Raw genomic sequence first — 25,873 nt, 5'->3', positions numbered from 1 at the left:
ATAAGAGAGGGCAAAGGAGAAAGCCAGAGTAACTGGCAGACTGATGATTTACTAATAGAGTCAAACTGAAAGTCAAAGGGAGAGCAAGAGATCTTTAATTTTGTTGGACGCAACAAAAATAGTGGGCAACCAGAAGGCTACTGTTAAAACTCAAATGTGTTACATTAACCTCTGATCTCAGTGTAGTTCTTCAACTCTCTAGTACAGAGCAGAGCCTATTGCAAAGGGGACACAGAGAAGGGGGGTTTTAAAATAGAGCATGAAGTCAGACCGATTATGATTCCTAGCTGTTCTGGCATCAGCTTTGGTCAGAGATGTGCTGCAGTGACGTGCTACAGACCAAGCTAGTCAGAGAAGGGCCATGAAAACGAGTGAGGGAGGCCTAGAAATGGAAGGCCAGTGGAGGACAAACTTTATTTACTTTCTGACTTAACTGAGAACTGCTGGTCAGGGAACTACCTCAGGCAAATTCAGAAAAATGAACAAGTATATTAAACCAATCTTTGATTAGCCTCAGAACGTTCTGGGCAAATATTCAGAGATGCCCAAGCATGGGGAAAAGTCAGAGAAGCAATCTAGAACAATCCTTCTAGGTTGTTTTTGCTGCACTTAAATCTTAGAAAGGTAAGTAAATGACTGCAAGAGATAGAAAAAAGCCTCAAAATCTACCACTTATTCGTCTCATTTTATTAGCTAATAGCAAAATAAGTCTCCGTAGATAATTTCTGGTGCTGCCGGTTTGGAAATATAGACACATGCCTCAGTAGTTATTAAGCCTTGTGGAAGAGGTTCTCTAAAATAAACCTTTGCATTATATGATTTCAAAATTCATTGTTCATTGTATCATCAGCTACATAACAAGTGGATACATTAGAAAGTGGGTCATTTATAACTGCTAACACCACCTCCTTTTCTTTCCTATTAGCTGGATATGGTCCACTGTGTATTCAGCTTTTAATTTCTTTAGCATTCTACTGTTGAGCAGTAGCTTCAACTAAAGAATACGCTTTAGCCCTATTTTCACCATAAAAATGACCGAAATGGAATGAAAGTTGCATCTTGGCTCCAATGAACAGAAAAAAATTACAATACATTCACAGTTCTGTTGATTGTGTTAAGGGTCTCCCTCAGTTCATGGATTTATCTTTTTGAAAGCAGATCTACTCTCTGGCATGCCAAAAATCTTGCTGGTATTGTTTGGCTCATGTCCCTTTTTATTTAATATAAGGTATTATTGTGTAATAAGTGTGGGGGAGGGACTAATAGTTTTAGCTCCTTTGCTAGCTGCTCCAGTCTTTCCAAACTGTAAGATACATATAATATAGTTATATGTCCTTATAATGAGATTATACAGTGAGATTGTTCCTACTGGTCTTTTACACATAAAATAATTATGGTCATTCCTACCTCAGGTAAAGACATTTTGCTAAGAAGAAATTGATTTTTATGTAACAGGGTCTCTTTGTAGTTTGCTCTAACCAAGATTAGTACTTGTCAAGTAGCTATTAACTTCAATCCTTCTATAAAAAGATACATTTAAGCAATTACCATTACTAGCTTCTTGAGAAAATTGTGTATAATTTAGTCATTTTCATTGTATGTACTGAGTAATTTGGTACTTGATGAAATGGTTAACTTGTGTCTGTGACTCTTGCAGATCCTACAGAGCAGGTGACAATACAAGTGCTTCCATCAAAAAATGCCATCAAAGAAGGGGACAACATCACTCTTAAATGCTTGGGAAATGGTAACCCTCCTCCTGAGGAGTTTTTGTTTTACTTACCAGTAAGTGCTTCAGAATTATTACTTGAGTGAGACCACCATCATTCTGTCCTGTTGTTTGGCAGCTGGCTAACGTTAAGAATTGTATATTCTTGGGCAGTGTGAGTGAGGCAAGGATGTTATTCTTGGAGTCAAGGGACACCTGTGGAATGTCCTTTAAAAGGTTTTTTGGCATCTGCCAGTGCTCTTGACTTTTTTTAATTCACTGTTAAGGGAAATCAGGGACAAAGAGGAAAAAATCTGATCATAGGAAACTGTAATGGTAGAAACTCAAGGTCTCATTATCCAAATAAACTATACGAATCTGCTCTTCAGAAGCAAACAAATATAAAATGAAGAATGATGACAGCAAATGGTCTGATGTGGATTCTGAATCTATACACAGTGCATTCATGAACACGTCCCTGAATTTCTGATATAGGGACACTTCTGTTGCACGTTATATTTAGCTTGATAGAATAAAGCAATGGGCTGTATCTTGCCACTGTATGTGGTCTTATACAGCCATTTTCTCAACTCTTATCAGTATCACAGCTGAAAGAAATGATATCTAGAGGATAATTTGGATGTGTTCTAGATGCTATGGAGCCAGACTAGGAGAGAGCTCTGTCTGAGGACACTTGCTGGCTCTCCCACAGCCTTCCCAAGTTGGCGTTTGACATAATCTTCCACTGGGAGAAGCCATATACAACTCTGTACTGCATTTACTGCAGGGATCTGTTCACAAATGTCACCCACTGCATTGTTCAGTAATGTTTAAGAGTATCATCTACTATATTACTCAGAAGACAAGTATAAGTGATTTCCTTTCTACTTAAATGTTGACGGAAAATTCTGTTTATCTTAATAAACTGACACATTGTTTTTGTCTAAAGCACAAATGAAAAATTGAAACTAATTATGTTTTTACCTTGATTTTTTAGGGATGACAGAGCCAAATTTGTGTCTTAGTTTTAACAACAATTATCTTTTTTGTTACTATATCCTCCTAATTCATCTATATATTTTTAAAATTCTTAGTTATTAATTCTTTTCTTTTTCTTTTCTCTTTTTAAAATTTCTTTTCCCCCTCTCTTTCTTCCTCCCTCCCTCCCTCCCTTCCTTCCTTCCTAATTTGGATTATATGTTATGTTTTCTTTTAAGCTGCAGATCTTTTTGTCAGATTAAGCAAGGGATAAATGTAAAAATAAAGTATTAGACATTTTTTAAAAATCTGCCTTAACAAACACAAGCCATGCTGTCAATAAAATAGATGTCATCAATACAATGTAAATTAGCTTCTCAATTTCCTTAGAACGAAATGACCAGTTATTTTTCCAGGATTCAGATAATACAAACTCTACTCTCATTTGTCCAATCGAAGAAATACATTCCTTTTTTTTTCTTATCTGAGAAAATGTCATTTTAATCAAGAAATATAACTGTTCTTATTGTAGCTACCAAGTGTAATCATCTGACATTTTGCCTCTATCAAAAGGGACAGCCCGAAGGAATACGAAGTTCAAATACTTACACATTGGCAGATGTGAGGCGCAATGCAACAGGAGACTATAAATGCTCCCTGATAGACAAAAAGAGCATGATTGCTTCAACAGCCATCACAGTTCACTGTAAGTCACCTTATTCTTCATTACCAGCTTCACTTTAAAGGCCTCTCATAGTCTAACTTTGCTACCTCTTCAAATAAATTGCAGCTACATTTTTCTTAAATAATGTGGTTTCAATAGACTTACTAAAGAGCATCAGCGTGAACCCAACTTTGGTCCAGATTTGCCCTACAATATTGAAATCTTGAATGGATCTAATAATTGCAACTTTTGGCAGTGATAAACCTCCATCTTCTTTCTAAATGTCTTCAGTTTGTGGTATTAATAAAATATTCACATGCATCTTAAAGAAATAAATTATTTTATATCTTAAGAAAATATTTGGATATTCTCGAAGTTTACAAGGTTTGCATTTGGCCAAGAAAAGTGTAGGTTAAGTATCTTTTTAAAATTACAGAGTACTCTTAACACCCAAGCCCAAGCAACAGAAATTTTCTAGAGACAGAACCACTTCGAAATCACCCAGAACTTTTAACCCACTTTTATACTTCAGATACTCCAAAAGTTATATTTACTCCAGTAGATAGAAAAAAATAAATATGCATAGAAAACAGGTGCTTCACTTGAGTTCTTCATTTTGTAACTCCTGACAGTCTGTATTATTGATGTACCCTATGCATTGTAGAAATGGGAAACTAATTTGAACTGCTCCCTGGTGACACTAGAATACACAGAGTGCTTTGGGCAAATGTCAGTCTTGCTTGGAAATATAAGCCAAATTTTCTAATAAGTCCTTTGCACCCAACAGCACCTCTAGACATGATCCATTACAGTAAGGTTTCTCTAGACATGATCCACTACAATCCCACTGAATATGAGTGTTTCTTTGTTTCAGAATTGAAAGAGATATTAGAAACTGTTCTGAGGAAATGGTTCTAAATCTATTACTCCACCCATAACGCTTGGAAAACACGCAGGATAGGAGCTAGAAGTTTGAAGGAGGTACATCGGGGAATAGAGTAACCAGATGGTTGCTTTTGAGTGTCTGATGTTGGGAGCACACCCTGGGGAGCCCTGTGGTTACAGTGGACTGTTAAGAAATATTCACAGCTAAGCTACTTCTCTGTTTGCTCCATTTTCATGTTGAACATATCTGAATGTGTCTGCCATCAGGGGCTAGTTAGAGAGAAAACAGTGACCTGTCAGGATAACAACTGTGCTACTTTTTCTCTGAGGACATTTATCCAGTTTTTTCCATAGGGGAAAAGAAGTGAAGTGAGGGAATATAACCAGCAGATAAAATTGCCTGTGGAATAACTTTCTGATATCATTGTTCATGAAATCTTTGGGCCAATAACCAATAATCTCCAGTGCTTAGTGATGGTACAATCTGCTTGTGTTTTTTGGGTTTTTTTTTTTTTTTTTGCGGTACGTGGGCCTCTCACTGCTGTGGCCTCTCCCGTTGTGGAGCACAGGCTCCGGACGCGCAGGCTCAGCGGCCATGGCTCACGGGCCCAGCCACTCCGCGGCACATGGGATCTTCCCGGACTGGGGCACGAACCCGTGCCCCCTGCATCGGCAGGTGGACTCTCAACCATTGCGCCACCGGGGGAGCTCCCTGCTTATGTTTAAGAGATGCTAGCTACTCAGGACGCTAAAGAAAGAGATCTCTCATTTATATCACCTGTATATCAGGCAGAGAAGGATAGATGGCAGAAGGTTTAGGCAAAAGGCTGTGCTGCGGCTACATAATACCTCAATGATTAGCTGCGATTAAAAAGAAAGTAAACAAAAGCATGTAACAGTTTAATTGAATTTCAGTGCATTTAATTGGATTTAAATACATTTTGCTTTTGGAAGGTAGGCTTTAACACTGGGCTCTAAGGCCTGTGTTGCTCTGAAAAGCTAAAATACCATATGCTAACATATATATATGGAAGCTAAAAAAAAAAAAATGGTACTGATGAACCAATGGCAGGGCAGGAATAAAGACGTAGACATAGAAAATGGACTTGAGGACAAGGAATGTGGGAGGGGTAGGACATGGGAAGCTGGGGTGAAGTGAGAGTAGCATCAACATATATACACTACCAAGGGTAAAATAGATAGCTAGTGGGAAGCAGCAGCATAGCACAGGGAGATCAGCTCAGTGTTTTGCTGCGACCTAGAGGGGTGGGATAGGGAGAGTGGGAGGGAGACGCAAGAGGGAGGGGATATGGGAATATATGTATTTATATGGCTGATTCACGTTGTTGTACAGCAGAAACTAGCACAGTATCGTGAAGCAATTATACTCCAATAAAATCTATTAAAAAGAAAAAGCTAAAATAGCATTGCAAGTAAATCAAGATTTTACTCTAAATTACATGAAATGAAAACATAAAAATCTTATTTTTGCCCATTTATTCTAAATTGTTTGCTTTCAAAAAAGATTTGTTTCCTTTCCATAGATGACTAAAGGGAGTAGATAGAGAAGCACCAACCAGTACTTGCACATATTAGCAGAACAGACCTCTCATCAGGCTTTTAGCCCACAGATCTATAGTTGCTGTTGAAGCACTTACTAGTCCTCTGCCAATTCACGCACATATAGATTCTTCATCCAAGCTTTCAAAGTCCATCATCATCCTTTAAAATCACTTCTTTTATCTTCTCACTGGCAAGTTAACTGTCCAGCTAAGAAAAAGCTTTAACTTGCCCTGAATTGAATTTTCATCTAAATATAATTCAACCAAATATTCTGAGGAAACTCCACTTTTCTATGTGATAATGCCTATTTTAATATTAATGAGAAACATGCTTCTTCCCTTCATTCATTCAGCAATAGTTTTTGAGGGCCTACAATGTGGCAGACACTGTAGATACACAGTGACAACTCAAGTCACGGTCCCTATCCCAAAGATGCTTACAGCCTAGCAGGCGAAACAAGTGTTGAAAATAATGCTGTAAACAGTCAATAAATTACAATTATAACATGTAAAACCAAGGAGAAGCACAGGATGCAATAGCAAATCCCACTGCCATAGGATAAAGTCCCAACTCTTAGCATGGCAAGCACAGTCCTTAGTCTGGCCTTAATTACTTGTATAGGTTTACCTTCCATGTGTTATAACCATTCATACCAGTTTACTCACCACTGTAAAATCTGCCAAGCTCTCTCACCTCTTTGCCTTTGCTTATGTGGCAGAAGTTTTCCCAACATCTCTGCTTATCAAAGCCCTTCTCAACCATCAGGGGCCACAAACAGATACTGCCTCCATGCAATGCCTTTACTACTGCTTTGAAAGCCAAGTTGGTTCTGTTCTCCACACTCCCATAAGTCTTCGCTTGTACCTCTGTCTGTAGCCCTTACTCTAGTTTTTCAGCAAATATTTCTTGAGCTCCTAATCTATAGCACGTTTGCCACTAGGTGCTGATTTCATGCTGCCGTGTAGTGTCATCACATAGTTGAGTGCATATTACCTCTACCTCAAACTGTAAATTGTAAGCTCATTATTCATCTCAGTATCTCCTGTCAGTGCTTGGAACATAGTAGTTGTAGTATAGTATCTACATAGTATCTGCATAGTATCTACAATAAATGTTCTTTTGAACTGGATTTTCCTCATACAGATCATACCATGACAGTAAGATTTTTATAGAAATTACTTTCCATCTGAAAGATTTTACTTCCTTAGATGTATTTATACTCTGTTTTTAAAAAATGGTATCTGCTGACAGTGTACCTAATAATAAATCTTATTTAAAATTTCAACTACATGAGAAACGGGATAGCATTTTTGAAAAATATCTAACCATTATAGTCAATTCTCTCTGAAGAAACACGTAGACACCTAATGGTTTTTTAGTTTATCACCTGCTGTCTAAATATACTTGATTTTCCAATGGTGTGCCTTATCAACTCTTTTTATAATATTTACTTAGTCATCATCTTTCTTTATTTTCTTCCAGAAGTGATTTAAGAATTTTTTTCTAAAGGTGATAGGCCCCAGGTGAGCACTTACATGCAGTCAAAACATCAATCATGTTAACTGCAAATAAATGCATAATCAATTAGATTGACCGTTCACTTGTCCAAACTGATCTCAAAGCTGGCTTGAAAAGCTAGACTGATTATGCTACAGTTCAGTTATTTCAGTCACATAAATCACTTCTGAATTTCAAGTGCAGTTAGAAGGATTTTTTTTTCTTTCATCTATTTTTTTCTCAAAAAATATTTTGACTATCTTTCTGGAGTTGCATTTCAAGCATATTTTCTGCTTCACAGATTTGGATTTGTCCTTAAACCCAAGTGGGGAAGTGACCAAGCAGATTGGCGATGCTCTGCCTGTGTCATGCACAATATCTGCTAGTAGGAACGCAACTGTGGTATGGATGAAAGTAAGTAATATTCCTTGGTAATATTCCACTGTTTGAACTGATTTCTTTTTAGGCTTCTCTTATATATTTATACAATATGTTTATACACCCACACTCATACTCTGTTTCTCTCTATATAATACAAATCATACCACAATAAACTTTTTTAGAGGTACTCAGCATCACTATGGCATCCATAATTGATTCTCTGAAACTTAGTTTGGGGCATTAATTTAATTATGTGTACCAACTGAGTAATTATACACAAACACACATGCACATGGTTACACACACATATACAGTTATACACTTTAGGGATTAACAGCTTCCAATGTGTTTTAATCCACAACATTATAAACAGTGTGTTTACAACAACCATGTGAAATATGTAGGAAAATGATTATTTCCCCACATTATTCAAAAGAAGTTGAAGCAGGAGAAATCAAAGAGCCACAGGTGACAGAGTGGAGACGAGCTCAGGCCTTACCCAGCATAAATACTGCACTCTAGTCACATAACTTTCTGCCTTTCTGCTGAAACTGACCTTAAGTGTCTGAATGTGGGTTCCATGAATTAGTAGCTCCTTGAAGGCAGAGATCTCTTTTCACCCCTGGGCCATAGTAGAACACCTGGAACATACTAGGAGCTTTGTCTGTATTTCCTGAGTACTTATATTCTTGTAATTGTCTGAAATGTAGGCCATTACCTGGGGACCCAACCATTGGTATTATCTTTTTAGAGTGAGAAAGTAGAATTGGTAATTGGTGATTTGAGACAAGGTTATCACCAAAGGGGAAGGTTGTAACTATGTTCCCTCCACTCGAATCCTTGGCTAGTGTATCTGAACACCCAGTCCATTTATTACTAGAACATGGCATATAACAGAAGCACTTAACCAGTGATGTGTTGACAAAACACATACAAACCACTTAAAATAGGGGTTGGCAAGAATTATCTTTGTCAAAAAAATTGTGGGAAATTTATTGCTCAAGTTTCTTCTTGATGAAAATGTTAATTATTTTCTATTGCTTTCTTATCTCTTTTCATGCTGGATCCTCTGTTACTTCTTATCTTACTCTTAAAGCTCAGTTTCTTATTTCACTTTCTCTTAAACACAACCTCATCACAACTTCTTATTTACTCAGATAGTTAAAATGCATATTTAGCATGAGGTATTAGTAGTAGTTAATGGTCAAAGGACTAGAGAAGTTCTAGGCATATGAACACTCAGTGTGTGTTTTACTACAGGACTGGAGAAACTAAGTTTACTTGGCTAAACCAGTTTCCACATCAGCTGCAGTCACTGCTGTTGATTAAATACCTCATGTCAGTAGTGCCGATCAATATTGCCTGGCCATTGGTTAGTTGATGGAAATGGAAAAAAATTCGTAGTGAACAAATACCACATAATCTTAAGATTGTGTTTAGTTGTCTTCTTAGGAGCATTTCAATTTCTGGTAAATAGCATTATTTTCTGTCTATAAAATGATTTTCAAAATTAAATGTTGCATTTCCTTTGTTCATAGGAATTAGGATAGTAATCTGTTATTAAAGGTTTCTTTAAAAATCATTTTTGTCATAACTGCCATGGCTGTGTAATGGATCCCCTGTCTTGAAAACTGTCTCCTATAAAATGACTTTCAGGTATTTATATCCATCATTGATGATGTAGCACAAGTCTCCAATATCTGTCAATTCAAATTCATCTACATTTACTATAAGGAGTAGCTACTATCAACTGAGAATTCTCCTTAATGTAAACACATTATATTATGCATATAATTAAGTCCTCATAACAATTCAATATGGTAAGATTACTACCCCATTTTACAAATAAGGAAACCAAGTCTCAGAAGTTTATGAACTTGTTCCAGATTATAAATTCAGTAAATAGAAGAGTCTGACATAAAACTCTGATATGTCTAACTCTAAAAGTACAGAGGAAAAAGGAAATCTATTTTTGAAAGAATTTGAAGTTAAAAAAAGAAGCTTTCATTTTCATTAGACCCAGAAGTATAATTTTGGGCTTCATTATTATGTAATAAATACATGGAGAGTTATAATTGTACCATGTGACATAATTAACTTTTTATTTAATCAGGATAACATCAGGCTTCGATCTAGCCCATCATTTTCTAGTCTCCATTATCAAGATGCTGGAAACTATGTCTGTGAGACTGCTCTGCAAGAGGTTGAAGGACTAAAGAAAAGAGAGTCATTGACTCTGATTGTAGAAGGTAATAAAATACGTGAGCACCAATTTAAATTTTTCTTTGAGAATTTAATATCTCTTTCTTTTATGATCTCAGTTCAACATCTTATTTTAAGTGTAATGACATTTTAGGAAAACCTCAAATCAAAATGACAAAGAAAACTGACCCCAGTGGACTGTCTAAAACAATAATCTGCCATGTGGAAGGTTTTCCGAAGCCAGCTATACAGTGGACAATTACTGGCAGTGGAAGCGTCATAAACCAAGCAAGTATTTGTCTTCTTGTTATGTGCTGAACTTGGCCCAATGTGCGGTTTTATTTAGGTACCTAAACTGTAGGCTAGCTTGTTATCAACATGAAATTTGCAGTATATTTTCAGAAGAAGCTTTTGCTAACTTCTTAATTTTCCCAAAGGAAGACCATAACTCAAAGAGAAATTTAAAATCATAGGGCCATGGAGAATGGAAGAATCATTTTGTTGTGGTCAATATCTGTTTTTAAAAGGAAATAAATTAAGTGTTGTTCCATGATCATTAATTCCTGAAACTTGGGTGATTAAAGCACTAACGTATATGCTTTCCTGCATCATGAACTTCCACATCTGAGTATAAGTGGCCTCACTTAATACTTTACTTACTTATACACATTAAGTGTTATTTCTTCTTGAAACTGGGCCCTGGGTTGTGGTGAAGAACATAGTATACTGTGAACATATGGTCTGATTTGCGTGTGCCAGGGCCAGAGTAAGGCCAGCTAAATATATAGTGTCTAGGTTGGTTCCTGCTGAACAAAAATATTCATAAAGTATTCATAAAATAAACAGTAATATTTGTACCTTTGTCACACCATTTTAGTTGGTAGTAGTAAAGGGCTAAGAACTTATGAACACTACCATTAATTTTCTTTGACACACACACACACACACACACACACACACACAAGATGAGAACATGGTCTATCACTAACAGTTCAGAGCTGTAATTCCATTAAATTGCCAGTTAGCTTGAGTTACTGACATACTTGTTAATTCCATTTTCTCTAAGACAGTCTTCATGTCCGTCTTCTCAGTGCAGCCACCTAAAGACTCTTCAGGAATACCCAGATGTGCCATTTGATTGTTTGAATCTTCTGTGCTGCCTTCTTCCCAGCTTCAGACCCAGTTGAAATCTGAGAAGGCATGCATAAACCAGAGTTTCAATATAAAGTTAAAATGTCCATTCTTTCTCTGTCTGGGGAAGTTGGGCAGCTGGTCCAGCTTATGCAATGTAGTTTTGCAGAGCAAGGTGAATTTTGGCTCTTTCACCTATGGGTGATGGATATAAATTTGCATAGCTCAAGTATGGAAGGTCCCCAAAGGAGTGGACACAAGCAGATGCCTCCTGATTTGGTTAAGTGTGATGCGGACACACAAGCAAGAGAACATGCCTGAGGAGGACAAAAAGGCTCTTGATTTCAGAAAAAAGACCTGAATTGCTGACAATGTACTCATCTATTTTTTGGCATAAAAAATGACTGTTTCTTTTCTATTCTTTTTTCTTTCTAGTTCAATTTAGTAATAATTACAGCAAAAATAACTTTTGGTACTGGGTAATGCAAACAAAGAAAATAGAAAAATAAGCATCTGGTAAATATTTGATGAATAAAAAGATACAAAGATTTAAAAGGCCATCCTAGAAATAAGCAAATGTATTGTAGAGATAAACATAATAAAAACAAAGACTCAGTGAGAAAGTTATGTGAAAAATACTAGTGGGAAATGGAAAAAAAGCAGGTGAACTTACTATGAGGATAAAAATAATGATGCCATTCTTCATTGTCAAGAAGGACTGATTCTGGCCCACTAGGTGATATGTTATTTTTCTTGTCCTAGGTTTGTGCTGATACATCCATATTTTTTTATTTGTTCCCTCCTCAATCACATGGTGAATCTATTATTTTACAACTACTGTACTTGTGCCCCAACCCTACCCCAGGGGCTCCATGATGTCTCTAAGCATGAAGCTCTCTCCTGTCCTCAAGGCCTTTAAGATGTAGTTGAGGAGAAAGCACATAGAGAACAATACAGGATGTGGTGTGTATAATATGTCCCAGAAAAGAATACAAGTACATGCTTGCTTTAGTGGAGTTGGACTTAGGAGTCATGTCCTGGGGAAGAGATTAAAGTGAATTTTCTCTTATGTTTGAAGGAATTAAATGGCAGTGATGATCCTCATTAATACCTCACAAAAACCAAATGAACTTACCAGTCACTGAAAAAATAACCTATCCTCTGTATTTAGCTCAAGAAAATTGAGGAAAAAAATAGTCTTTTTCCCATGAGAAAACCATACATACATATGCACTTAGATATCATGGCTTAAGGTAAAGCGATTCACCCCTGTAGTGAAGAACAATGACATAGTTTACAAATAGAATTAAATTCATGTTTATTAGGAGAAAATTGGTGATGAGTTAATCTCTAACTAATTATTTTGAGACAGGTACTATCATGTCAAAATAATGACTAACCTGAGCATCTATTGAAAAAGAAGAGTTTAATTGATTTAATTATTAGAATTAATAATAGAAGCATAAACAGAAATCCAGGTATGGATTCGCTACTCTTTTTCCTCCATTCTGTGGTTATAAACCTAAACTGGTCTTATCTATGACCTTACATGTACCCTTGAATGCCAGATAACACGACAGAACACCATACCTATGCCATTTCATTCAGTATTACTCTTTCTCATGTTTTTAATTCATTTCCATTTCTAAATCCATTTTCCTTTTCTTTTTCCAGACAGAGGAATCTCCTTATATCAATGGCAGGTATTATAGTAAAATTATCATTTCCCCTGAAGAGAATGTTACATTAACTTGCACAGCAGAAAACCAGCTGGAGAGAACAGTAAACTCCTTGAATGTCTCTGCTAGTGAGTATTTCCTTTCTGGCATTAAAAATGTAAGAAAATTTGAAGTTATTCTTCATTAGTTTAAAATCTTCAATTCCATCTTCCTGTGCTGCATTATGGTAAGTTTTATTTATTTATTTTGCATTTGATATCATCATCATAAGGTTCTTCTTTTTTCCTGGTATCCATTCTTGTACAATCCTTGTCTTGGCAGTTAAATCATTTCATGTTTTATGGGTCAGAGACTTTATCTTGTACAGGAATATTTCCAAGATCAACAGAGGATAAGGACTAAGTTGCTCTTAATCCATGTTCTGTGTTCAGAGTACAGATAATTCAAAGATTATCTGAAAACATTTCTGTAACAATTTTAATTTTGGTAATTTTTTAATTCCCCTTAATCTATTATTTTGCATTTCAATTCTTTGTAGTATTTATCCTATTCTTATTTTGCACAGGGATGCCATATGCTTAAAGTTATTCAGCAAGTTGGTAGTAAAACTGATATCAGAATTCCTGAAATCTAGTTTCAAAAATTGATGCTTTTGAATATCATATTTGAATCATAGGTTACAAAAACAAACAAATGAGATTATCTCAGAGAAAGTGACAAAAAAAATCTGTCAATGCTGAAATCAAGGTAATGGAAACATACCAGTAGCAGCTTCTTTATTTAATTTGAAATTATCTCTCATCTTCAATTCTGTAATTCTTTTTTTGCCATGTCAGTCTTAAAACAGGGCTGGCTTAGAATGAGGCTCAGTTCTGGACAAGATGCTAACTGACCCTCCAAACCTTCATTCTTCAGTCAGTTGGAATCCTGTATGTGACATTAGCAGGATAGAGATATACTAGCTAGGAATTAGCTGGAGCTAGGAGAAAATAATTATCTAAAGATAATGGTCCTTAACAGAATATGACTGGAATTTAAAAGCCTTTTGGATTGACAGGAGAAAAGAACCAAACGAACATAACTCTAAAATAGGAGTACTGACTTCTCTGAATTCAATTCAGTGAGTACTGATTTGTCCTACCTACAAAGAGAACTTATCCTTTCTTCCTGAACACAAGTCTCTCTTTTTATTCTAACCCATCGAATAGTGGTTTTCTAGACCTTGCAGTGGTTTGATCAACATCTAATACCGTCATTTTCAAGTTCACTGAGCACCGAGAAATTCCAATATAGTATGTATGAGGAGGGGTCTAGGAATCTGCATTTTAACAAACATCACTGGAAGTTCTGATGCAAGCCCATGTGCATAGAAGGATATTTATTTAGTCTAATATTAGATGATAATCCACCACAGTGGCAATCCTTAACATGGGCCAGGAGCACGGCACTATCAGAGTCATTTGGAGGGCTTTTACAAGCATCACATACATTGCCCCTTCACCTCTGAGACGTCCCCAGTTTTGTTTTTTTGTGTTTTTTTTTTTTTTTTGCGGTACACGGGCCTCTCACTGTTGTGGCCTATCCCGTTGCGGAGCACAGGCTCCGGACGCGCAGGCTTAGCGGCCATGGCTCACAGGCCCAGCCGCTCCGCGACATGTGGGATCCTCCCAGACCGGGGCACGAACCCGTGTCCCCTGCATCGGCAGGTGGACTCTCAACCACTGCGCCACCAGGGAAGCCCACGTCCCCAGTTTTAACCTCCACCCCTACCACTTTGAGAATGTCTCTAGTGGCAAATCCCTGACACTAGAGAATGAAAATGAATTCTCCTCCATTGAGGTCAGAAAATTGGAAAAAAGTTGAGAAACACTACATTGAAGATTTCATACACTGCAACTTGTTTCTCTTAAAAAAGAAGTCCTATTAAAAGGTGGTAGATAGTGGGGAAATTAATATGGATTTCAGATCGATACTATAGCTTGTCAGTTGTGAAGTTATCTGTGGTAGATTAATACCTTTGCAGTTTTAACTACTCGCCTTTCTTTAAAACAAGATGAATTTCTTCGTAGGGAAGTTCACACTCTATTAAGTGTAAATTTTTTTCTACCCTTAGCTGTAGAATAGATATTTTATCTTTGAGTATTTTTACATCATACTATAATGGTAAAGGTGACTTTCATATATCAACAAATTTTGTTTTTAATTTCATATTAACATTTTTCATTTCAGTAAGTATTCCAGAACACGATGAGGCAGACGAGATAAGTGGTAGGTACTATGCTGCCGACTCTTCTTCCTTGACTATCCGCTCAAGATTTATGAAGTGTCATTGTATAAGTAATTTTCTTAGCTGTCACAATTTTGACTTGAATTAAAATAGCAAATGAGACAAGAGAGTAAGAATGCTAAAATTTTAATCCTTTAAAAGCACAAGTTTGCATGTTACTCTTAGTAGTGAGCCTCAGTCATTTTTAATAAGAAATAATAACTAGATTGACATATTTTCACAAATGCTTGGCATTGTCTGTAATTGCATGGGCTTTTCTTTTTTGTTGTAGATGAAAACAAAGAAAAGGTGAATGACCAGGCAAAACTAATTGTGGGAATCGTTGTTGGTCTCCTCCTCGCTGCCCTAGTTGCTGGTGTCGTCTATTGGCTGTACATGAAGAAATCAAAGTAAGTTGTAGAAAAAAGATCTTCATTGTTCATTGACTTTCACTGGGAGAAAATAGTGTGTTCATTATGCTCATTTCAGCTGGGCATGTAATTTCTATAATAGGAAAGACATATCCCCCAAATCAGGCTGATCATGTTTTGTCTTCAGCTCACTGTGACTATATTACCAAGACTGGGGACATGGCTTGGAGTGATTTCACCTGTGTCCCCTTATTTTTCTCCGTCAGTAGTCTGAATTCAATTATCTGATTTTTTTTCAATGCTTAGGTAGATTTTTAAAAAGCACGTAGTGCCTAAAAGTCAGCCATTCTAAACTGTTTGGCTGAGGTTGCTGGAGATTAAGTAAAAGCGGTTAGTACATCCTGCAGGGACAGCCGGGTGTCTTTGCAGTGACAGGTCTGGCCAGCAGTGCAAGTGTTGGTGAGGTAGAGCCATCTTGTTGTCACTACTTCTCTATGCTACTTAGGTCACTTTGTTCCGTAGAAGAATCTAATTCAGGGAAAAAGTCATCATTATGTTGTCTTGAGTTTTAAAACAATGATTAGACAAAGTACCAAGATTACTTTAAAAATGATTTAGATGATGTTTAAAGATTATTAGAGTCATGAAATAATACATATGGTATCAACCTCACAAATCATCTAACAGTGGTTTATAATGAAAATCCGGTTGACCAATGAAGATTCTTAACATACACACATGCCTAGTATTCCTCATTGCCCCAGCTCTGACCCTAGGTTCAGATGCAACTGGTCAGAGATGCAATTCTAGCATTGCAGTTTTTAAAAGTTCCATTGGTGATTATGTGGTGTACCCCTGGTTTCAAACATGGGTTTCAAACTCCTGTATCTAATAAATGAAGAAATTGAATTTTGCAAGGGGATATGTATAGCTAGTGGCAACTTTAGACTTTATTTTATATTTTCTTGATGTCTTGATATAACCCCTTTCAACAACTCAGGTAAGTTAACTTAAAAGAAAATCAAAAGAAAAAACAGAATCAGATCCATGATCTCACCCTGTAAAGATACAAATGTCAGTGAAGTAACATTTGAATGGAGCTGCCATCAAATGGAGGCAGTGGCTCAGAATTTTTAAAGTCACATAATGTGAGCATGTACTGAGTTATATTTCGTTCTCACAATCCATCTCTGAAGTAGGTACTCTTATTATACATATTTTACATTGGAAAAAACTAAGGCAAAGAATGGTTAAATGACTTGCTTGATATTACACAGTTGTAAGGGATAATTATATTTGATTTAAGGCAGTGATATTTTAGAATCTTTGTGCTTAATTACTAGTTCTTATTTTCTCTTGTTATGCCTTACTTTTTCTCTTTTTCAGTCACATAAGGCAGAAACACATTGCTGTTGTGTGTTGTAGTTGATATACATGTCCACTCACACTCGGGCACAGTCAGTTCTAATCTTGGCACTTCAGTCCTCAATCTTGAACAGTCTGCACTATCACTTGATAACAAATGTGGGTTTTTTTCTCAGCGAAAATTTTACCTACAAACACTTCATGTTGCTTTGTGCCCATGATTTCCATGGAAAATTTAGAAGATTGCCTGTACTACGTAAAAGAAAGGAAGTGCAAACAGTTGCCCAGAGGTCGTATCTATCTTACAGAAATTCTCCTTCAGTGTGTGTTTCCTGACTATCAAAATCTTATCCTACCTTTATAATCCACAGTGAGGTGCTCACAAATCTAACAGCTTGGCCTCTAGGGTATTTTGTTTTATTTATTTAGGGTTTCTGATGCACTCCAAAGTAATTTTATTTCTTAAAAGAATGAAAATAAAATTTCTCTGTATCCTGGAATTGAGCTGAAAAATAACAGCAGTCCTCTACATTATGTTCAAATGAATGTTAAGTTCTTGGAGCTCCCCCAGCGTCCTTAATCATCCTATTCTGATTGCCAATGTCTCATCATACCCTGTTTGTCCTTCTATGAATAGAAAAAAATTGTGTGTGTGTGTGTGTGTGTGTTTTGTTTTTTTTGTTATGTCATTTGTCATTACCATACGGTAACCCAAAATTAAAATCATGGGTAAAAAAATGCTGGACATTTAGCTTCATAGTGTCTTTAGGTTAAGGGTTAAGACTTCATGCATTTCCTTTAAAGTACTTCATTAAATTAAGTGCTTATTTTACCATCTGACACGAACATTTGTCTAAATAACTGTTATTTAATTGAAAAGTGCACCAACTTTTCTAGTGTCAGTATTATTGGTAATCAAAATAATAAATTTCAATTCTCACCCCAAGCATCAAAATGTTTTTATTAAGAATTTGCAGAACTTTTCAGATTTGCTAAGTGCTTCACATTTCTAACTAGTTATTCTTTCTACTGCCCTCTGAGATAAGCAAGCACTTTTGCTATATGAGTTATTGTTAACACCTGTGTCCAGAGTAAGTGCTTCAGGGTAAGAATTGCTAAGTCTATTTTTGGGTCTACTATACTCTCTTTTTTTTTTCTTCTAGATAACTTCACCTTTACAAATCAATATGAGAGTTTCATTTCTGTCTTAGCTTAATTCATCACCAGTTTACGTGGATATGAGAGATTTTTAATAAAGATATGGTCCATAATTTTTCCGCAGATACCTAAAGAAATATACCCTTGTGTTTACCATCCTGCAAAATAATACCATCAACAATCTTAGTGAGTCACCCATTATTGCAAACAACTTTGAGCCACAATTATATTAGTTCTTTGCATTTGCAATTTAAAAAGCCAGTGAAGAGAGAAATGAGGGAAACAATCTTTTATACCCAAGTAGAATTTAAGAATACATTTGTTAACATACCTAGTGGCTACTCAAATAACATGCACTCCGCATTCCATTAATATGAGATACATATTTTTATATCTATTTTAAATATGGAAAGGATATGCTTAGCAGTTGTGCTTGACACTGTGATATGGTATATTCATTGCAGAATAAGGGTTCATGATTCCTCTGCTGTTTTGATTCATATAACTTCTCACTGGAATTTTTTTTTTTAATTTGAGATATTTTGATAGTGAGAATGGATGACTCCAATCATTTCCTGTGTATGTAGGGTATTAACTGACAGTTCCAGGCAAAAGGTATTAATTGACTAAACCCAGTTCATATCTAGTTGTTTAACAGATAGGAAACATTAAAGACCTAGAGATAATTCAATGACTTTTTAAATTATTTACTCCCTTTCTCTCCATCCTGTTCTCTGAACATTGTTTTTATATCTGCAGGAAGTTGAATGTTACTATTTGAGTTCGACATTCTCTCCTGCATATCTTATATTACAAGAACTAATGAAAAATTAAGAGTCAAAGATAAAGGAAAAATGTAAGGTAGCATGATGTAGCCACAAACTTATTCAGAACTGTATTAAAACCATAATTTCCAGGTTGGTTGCATTTAAGAGACCCTTGACCACCACCATACTTCTTATCACTAAACTGGAAGTAAGCAGTAACCAGACATTTGTAATCTCAAAATGCACACTGTGTGAATACTGGAAGTTTACCAAGAGATTTATCTTTTGCAACTGTGGAACTCATGACTGTTTTCATGAAGTTTTTGTACAATATGTAGGCAATATGGAAGTCTAAAAATCACAAATATCTTTTGTCAGTTTTGCCTTTTACAATGCTTTACTATTCTACTACTGTCTTAGGAAAAAAAAAAAAAAAGACAGTCCTAAATTGGCAAAAGACTAAAGAAGACTGCCTATAACCCCCAAACTTCAAGAAATACTGTTAAATTAAGGCTTTCTAAAACCCTTCTTATTAGTATCTCTTAATATATGGAACAGGATCTTGCAAGAAAGTTGATTTTAACTGAATTCTATTTCCAATCAATACTCTGTCTAAAATCAAATATATGTTCCCATGAGGGAACTTATTCAGACTCCCTGCTGAATAAGTTGAAAATATAATGCTGAAGGACCATTTATAGCACATTTTGAGTGACTTTCCTCATTTATTACTATGTAAGCATCTTCTTCTCTTTTTGTACTTTTACTCAAATCCTCAAATTTTTATGAGGTAAATTTAATAAGGTAACCATATTTCATAGTATCTAAGGCTCAGTGAGTGTAATCTGCCTAAGATAACACATGCAATATCTTATTCCATATCCCATATAAACTTTGAAATATATTTTGCTGCCTCACCAGGACTTCTTTGGAATTGAAACTTCGTCTCTGACTTTGATTGCCTGCTGGCATTTAATATAGTGCTAGGGGTGGAAGGGTGTGCTCTCAAGTGCAGGGCTGATGTGGCCTCTCACCTTGTATTAGACGTCAAGCTAATCCAAGTTTTCGTTTCTTTTTCCTTCCCTACCCATAGCCTGGCAGGCAGCCAAAAGAAGGAAGAAATTATTCTATCAAAGCATAAATAACAGGGGAGACTAGAGGGGAAATAAGATAATGTGGAAATGCTGGAGTCCCCCTTTAGTCAATCACAAGGTCATTGGCCACCCAAAGGGCAGAACCATTCATGGCCCTGCCCTCTCCTACTACATGTGAACTGAAACATTTCCAGAGGAAAGAGATAGCATCAAAACATAATGTTTTCAATTTTTATCTCTTCTAGCTGTCTGTATGTATGCATTTCACTTTATTTTTTTTTTAATTTCATGTGTTTGGTTTAATTATTGTTTCAAAGGTGAAGGGAAATCCTGTTCCTCAAGCATCTGCCTCTGCCCAGGCTGTGTTAGCACATTACCCACCTAAAGGAAGCACTTTGAACGATGATGCTGAATACATGCCAGTGGCATCCTGCTTTCATGCATATTCAGTACTGTTACATTTATTTTGATCTACTGATACTTTACATAATGGTGGTTCCCATATTTACTATTGCCCAAGTGAAAGCCATTTTCTGTTTTTCACTGAGGACATTAGGAAATCTATTTTAATGGAGAGTTTCTTTGGAGAGTCTTAGAAATGCTAAGGATATCAAATTGAAACTTGTAATAAGTTCAACTATTTATTCTTCTTTGTTTCCTTCTTCAAACCCAGAAATTGCTGACAACTGTCTTTCTAAGATGCAGTGGTTAGAGCCCTCCTCTCCTCCTGTAGCTCTTTATTAAGCTTGGCCCAGGAGGAAACTTACTTTGCTGAGAGCTGTGACCAGGGAAGAAAGAAAAATAACTATTCTCATGGGTATGACCCTAATTACCTGCACAGGTATCAACGACCGGTTTGCTGAAAGTGGCAATTCCACACCGCCAGGGTCCCAGTCTTAAATACCCATAGTCCTGGTGCCCTTCTGTGCTGTGTCCCAGGCATGCTACAAATTAGAAATCACAGAAAAGGCCCCTCTAAACAAGGAAGTGATAATAATTCCTCATGTTGCCTCTGAGTTTTCAAATTTGTTATACATATGCTTACACTTGGGAAACCTAAAGTCTTATGAACTCTTTCATGTGTGAATTATTTTACATGGGTATTGTTTTTATTTTCCAAATATACATTTCTGTTATAACACTTTATGTATCTTTTCAAATGACACCACATTCCAAGATTGTGATGTACTGGTTATGTGTGCAACTCCTATCCTCCTTCACTTTTCCTATCTCCTTCATCCCCCTCTAACCTATTTGTTAGCTGAGATATAATTGACGTATAACAATGTATAAATCTAAGGTGTACCACATGTTGATTTGATACATTTATATATTGCAATATGATTTCTACTGTAGCATTAGTAACACCTCCATCCAGTCTCTTAGCAACTCTGAAGCATTAAAATAAAGGCACACTGGGCTTCCCTGGTGGCACAGTGGTTGAGAGTCCGCCTGCCGATGCAGGGAGCACGGGTTCGTGCCCCGGTCCGGGAAGATCCCACATGCCATGGAGCGGCTGGACCCGTGAGCCGTGGCCGCTGAGCATGCGCGTCCGGAGCCTGTGCTCCGTAACGGGAGAGGCCGCAGCGGTGAGAGGCCCGCGTACCGAAAAAAAATAAAAAAAAATAAAGGCACACTTAGAAGACACCACTAGATTAGTTCCCTACTTCCTTTCAAGGAGATCTAGAAACAAGTTTGTGGTACTGGGGAAAATCTCACCAAAATGTTTAAGAATCTTCTAAAAAGTTATTTAAAAGCAACTTGAACCCTTAATAGCCCTGCACTTACAGAAATAACACAGAAGGGGAGTTGAGAGGGAGGACTGAACTCCCTTTGGCCACTCAGTAGCTATGTGGCCTGGGCAGCTGTCCATTACTCACCATCAGTTTTGTGAGTCCCTGTCACCTGCTGGGAGCTTTCACATACACTGTACATTTATCCTCACACCAGCCCTGTGAGTAGATCCTATTGTCCCCTATTTACAGAAGAGCAAGCATCTTAAGAGGAGGGACTTGTCCAGGGACTTGCAGCTAAGACTTGACACATGAGGATGAGAACCCAGACTCACTGACCCCAAGGTCAAGACTCTTCTCTCTGCCTCACTAATTAGAGAGTCTTCCAATATTAATTTGTTGTGATTCTATTATTTAAATTTTATCTCATTTTAAAGTTATAAAAAAAGCTGACTGATTGAGAACATTTAAGGCAAATAACTATAACAATTTTTATTTTAACCCAAGTGCTCGTTCTTTATAAATGCCTTAACCTCAAATCAGTTGACTGAAAAAAAAAATGTTGACTGAAAATATTGCTAAAGGGAATGTTTTAAATAAGTTTTTGTTCTCTTCCAGTAGTAGATGGAAATCTAACCTGCTTTCAAATCTCTGAAATTTCCCCAAATTAAAAAGGACACTTCCATAAAATTATATTATTTTTACCACATCAATCTCAAAACTGAGCCCAAAAGTAATCGGAATAATTTGTAGAGGCTTTTCCCTGCAAGAGAGAGTGGACTCTCAGTAACAAAAATGGAGAAATTCATTAAAAATTCCAAGTAAATCTTATATACATAGACTCAGTGAATACCCCTTCCCCCAGCAGCAACACTATCTTATTTCTATTTAGTACATTTCACAGTGGTTAACACTTAGCTTATTTGTATAACTTGGCACACCCGCTGGGAAGCCAGACTGCTGGAGCTTGAATCCTGGTTTTGCTACTTACTAGCTCTTTGACCACAGGCAAGTTTATTAGTCTCAATGTAAAACAGAGATATCCTAAGGCTAAAATAATTTAATACCTATGCAGCACTTAGAACAGTGCCTGGCACATTAAGGCATTATAAGAGTGTTAGCAGTTATGATTTTGGAGAGTGAGATTAAGAAAAGAAGGGAGATTGTTTTTACTTTTGTTTTGTAACTTTAAAATAAGAAAAATATCAGTTTGAAGTTACTCAGCTCTTATTCTACAAATATGTTTCATGTTGCTCTTAACAAACGCTTTTTTGTAATGCCAGTCTGAGAGCCGTGATTCTTAGCCTGATTTTCCCTGACAGATATGCTGAGAGATATTATGATTTGCCCTGAATACCACAGAATTCCTTCGAGGGAATTCTAGTCACTCCCTTCCTCTGAATACCTCCTTCTTTTATTTCATAGAATTTGGTAAAATCACAGAAACAACTTTTCATCCCTAGACAAATACTAAATCCACCTAGAAAGTAAATAGTATTGGAAATGGAAAAGGTACCCAGATTCTCATTGTACTTTTTGTCTGGTTCTTTCAATCCCTGGTCATAAGGATCATGCTTTAGCTTTTCGCGGTATAATGTTTTTATATTAAGGTAAAACTCGCTTACGTTAAATATGCAATTAAATCTATTTTGATAAATTTATACACCTTTGCAACCATTACTCCAGTCACGATATAGAGCATCCCATCACCTCAGAAAGTTCCCTTGGAATTCCTTCCTGTCCAGCCCTGCCATCCTTTTTCCCTTAGGCAACCACTATGCTGATTGTTATCACCAGAGATTACGTTTTCTTAATCTGGAACCTAATATAAATGGAACTATACAGAATGTACTCGTATCTGGCTTCTCTCATTTAACGCAGTGTTTCTGAGATATCAATACATGTATTAATGATTTACTTGTTTAGAATTGCTGAGTAGTGGTCCGTTGTTAGAATATATCACATTATTTTAATCCATTCTCTTATCTATGGACACTTGGATAGTTTCAAGCCAGTATGGGCTGTCATGAATAATATGGCTAAAACCAACTTTCTATATAAGCATTTTTCGTGGGCATATGTTTTCATTCTCTTGGGCAAGTACCTAGAAATGGAACTGCTAGGCTGTAGGGTAGATACTTGTTCATGAGAAATTGCCAAATAGCTTTCTCAAAGTAGTTGTCCTATTTGCAGCCCCACCAGCAATATATAAAGTTTCAGTTCTTTTACATCTTGGCATAAATTTGGTGGTGGTGTTCTGTTTAATTTTAGCCATTCTAGGAGGTGTGAAATGATAACTAATTTTGGGTTTAACTTTCATTTCCCTGAGACCTAATGATTTTAAGCTCCATGTACTTATTGGTGAGTTTCTTTTGTACAGCGACTATTCAAATCTTTTGCCTATGATTTTATTGTTATTTCTCTTATGTAATTGCTCTGTAAGGGTTCTTTACATATTCTATATCAAAAACCTTTGTTATATATTGTAAATATGTTGTCGAAGTCTGTGGCTTGATTATTCTTTTCTTAATGCTGTCTTTTGACGAGCACTTTTTAATTTTGGTGAATAACAACTTACCAATTTTTTCCCATTATATTTACTGCTTTTCGTGTCCACTCTACAAAATCTTTGCTTATTCCAAAGTGGCAAAGATATTTTTCTATGTCTTTTTCTAGAAATTTTATAGTTTTACATTTGAGTATATATCTGCTATTTTGTGTGTGGTGCAAGATAAAGTTTGTTTATTTGCTTGTTTTATGCTATATGTATATATAGCATACCAAGTCATTCTAGCACCATTGGTTAAAAAAACTTCCTTTTGGCCTTGGCATATTTGTCATCCTCATCTTCATCCTCATCATCATAATAGTCCTTCAACTTTGATGTTCTGCTTCTGCTAGTAATTTTATATCTTTGTGTTTCCATATAAACTTGAGCAACTTGTTGCTTTCTACCTCCCCCCCACCAATTTTTAAAGCTTTGTGAGACTATGGTTGCTTTGAATTTCTAGATAAGTTTGGGTATACTTAACATCTTAAAAATATTTAGTCTTCCAAACATGACCATCCTATATATCTCTATTTACTTAAATATTTTCCTTTTTTTCTTAGCAATATTTTATAAATTTTAATGTAGACATTTGATATGTCTTATAAAGTTCATTCTTACGTTTTATGTACTTTGCAGCTATTATACATGCAATTATTCTGTGAGTTTCATTTTCCATTTTTATATTAGTATGTAGAAATATAATTAATTTTTGCTGTTGAAATGCATACAACCATCTTCCTAAATTCACTTGTTCTGTTAGTTGTTCTGTGAATTCCTTAAGATTTCTATGTAAATAATCATTTTATCTGCAAATAGAAATAATGTTACTTCTTTTCTTCCATTTCATATGCTTTTTATTTATTTATTTATTTTGCCCTCAATACAATGTTGAATAGAAATGTGGAGAGCAGACATCTTTACATATTCTCAGTCTTAGAGATTGAATTGTTCAGTATTTGCCATTATGTATGATATTAGCTGTACGTTTTTCATATTTGCCTACTCAGAGTTAGTTAAGGGTAGTGTCCTCCAGACTGCCATGTCTGCCCAAGACTTCTGACTCCAGCTGCAAGGAGTTAGGGTCCAAATACATAGTTAGAGAGAAGAGTTCACATAAGACTACCCTCATTTCTGCTATCAACTCAAGCTTGGGGTTTTGCAAAACCACACTCAGGTTTGATAATTTGCTAGAATACTCACAGAACTCATGGTTATATTCATTACAAGTAAAGGATACATTAAAATTGACTAAGAGAAGAGAAGTGCAGGGCAGAGTCTGGGAGGATTCTAAATGTGAAGTTTCCTTTGTCCTCAGGGACCTGTTACTCTACTGGCCTCAATGAGTGGCAAAAGCATGGAGTATTGCTGATCTGAGAAGCTCACCTGAACTTTGGTGTCCAAAGTTTTTGTTGAGACTTCATTACATGGGCATGATTGATTGATTAATTATCCATGTGGTTGAACTCAATCTCCAGCCTCTCCCTTCCCCAGATGTCAGGCTGATATCAAATGGCCCAAAGCCCCCATCCTAAACTGTATGATTGTTCTTTCAGGTGTGGCCAGTCTCCACCCCAATATGATTGGGTGTTGATGGCCCTGCCCTGAGACATCTCCTCAGCATAAACTATCAGGTGTGATCCAAGAAGCCCCCCACAAATAAGAAAGCCACTCCTATCACTGAGAAAATTCTAACTGTTTAGAGATTATCTCTCAGGAACTGAGCACGAAGGCCAAATTCCTTCCAACACAATGTCCTTTAACAGGTTGAAGAAATTTTTTAATATTCTTAGATTACTAAGAGTTTCTATCGCAAATCATTGTTGAATTTTCTCAAATGCCATTTCTATATCTACATCTATATTATATTCTATCTATATCTA

The 25,873-nt window shown here is 36.3% G+C and overlaps 1 protein-coding gene across 2 annotated transcripts in view; it reads left to right on the top strand.

The window, feature by feature from the left end:
• The window catches only part of ALCAM (activated leukocyte cell adhesion molecule), a 200,176-nt gene that overhangs the window by 158,661 nt on the left and 15,642 nt on the right, over positions 1-25,873 (top strand). The window contains exons 7-14 of one of the 2 annotated variants that reach the window (XM_065876103.1): positions 1,658-1,785; positions 3,260-3,392; positions 7,597-7,709; positions 9,790-9,925; positions 10,033-10,166; positions 12,684-12,816; positions 14,918-14,956; positions 15,247-15,364. In XM_065876103.1, the coding sequence (XP_065732175.1) occupies positions 1,658-1,785; positions 3,260-3,392; positions 7,597-7,709; positions 9,790-9,925; positions 10,033-10,166; positions 12,684-12,816; positions 14,918-14,956; positions 15,247-15,364 (934 nt within the window). The remainder of the gene's footprint in view (positions 1-1,657; positions 1,786-3,259; positions 3,393-7,596; positions 7,710-9,789; positions 9,926-10,032; positions 10,167-12,683; positions 12,817-14,917; positions 14,957-15,246; positions 15,365-25,873) is intronic. The other variant, XM_065876104.1, reaches the window with a different exon arrangement.

Source organism: Phocoena phocoena, chromosome 4 (assembly GCF_963924675.1).
Source record: "Phocoena phocoena chromosome 4, mPhoPho1.1, whole genome shotgun sequence".
Classification (NCBI taxonomy): Eukaryota; Metazoa; Chordata; class Mammalia; order Artiodactyla; family Phocoenidae; genus Phocoena; species Phocoena phocoena.
This window is presented reverse-complemented; position numbering and strand designations above follow the sequence as displayed.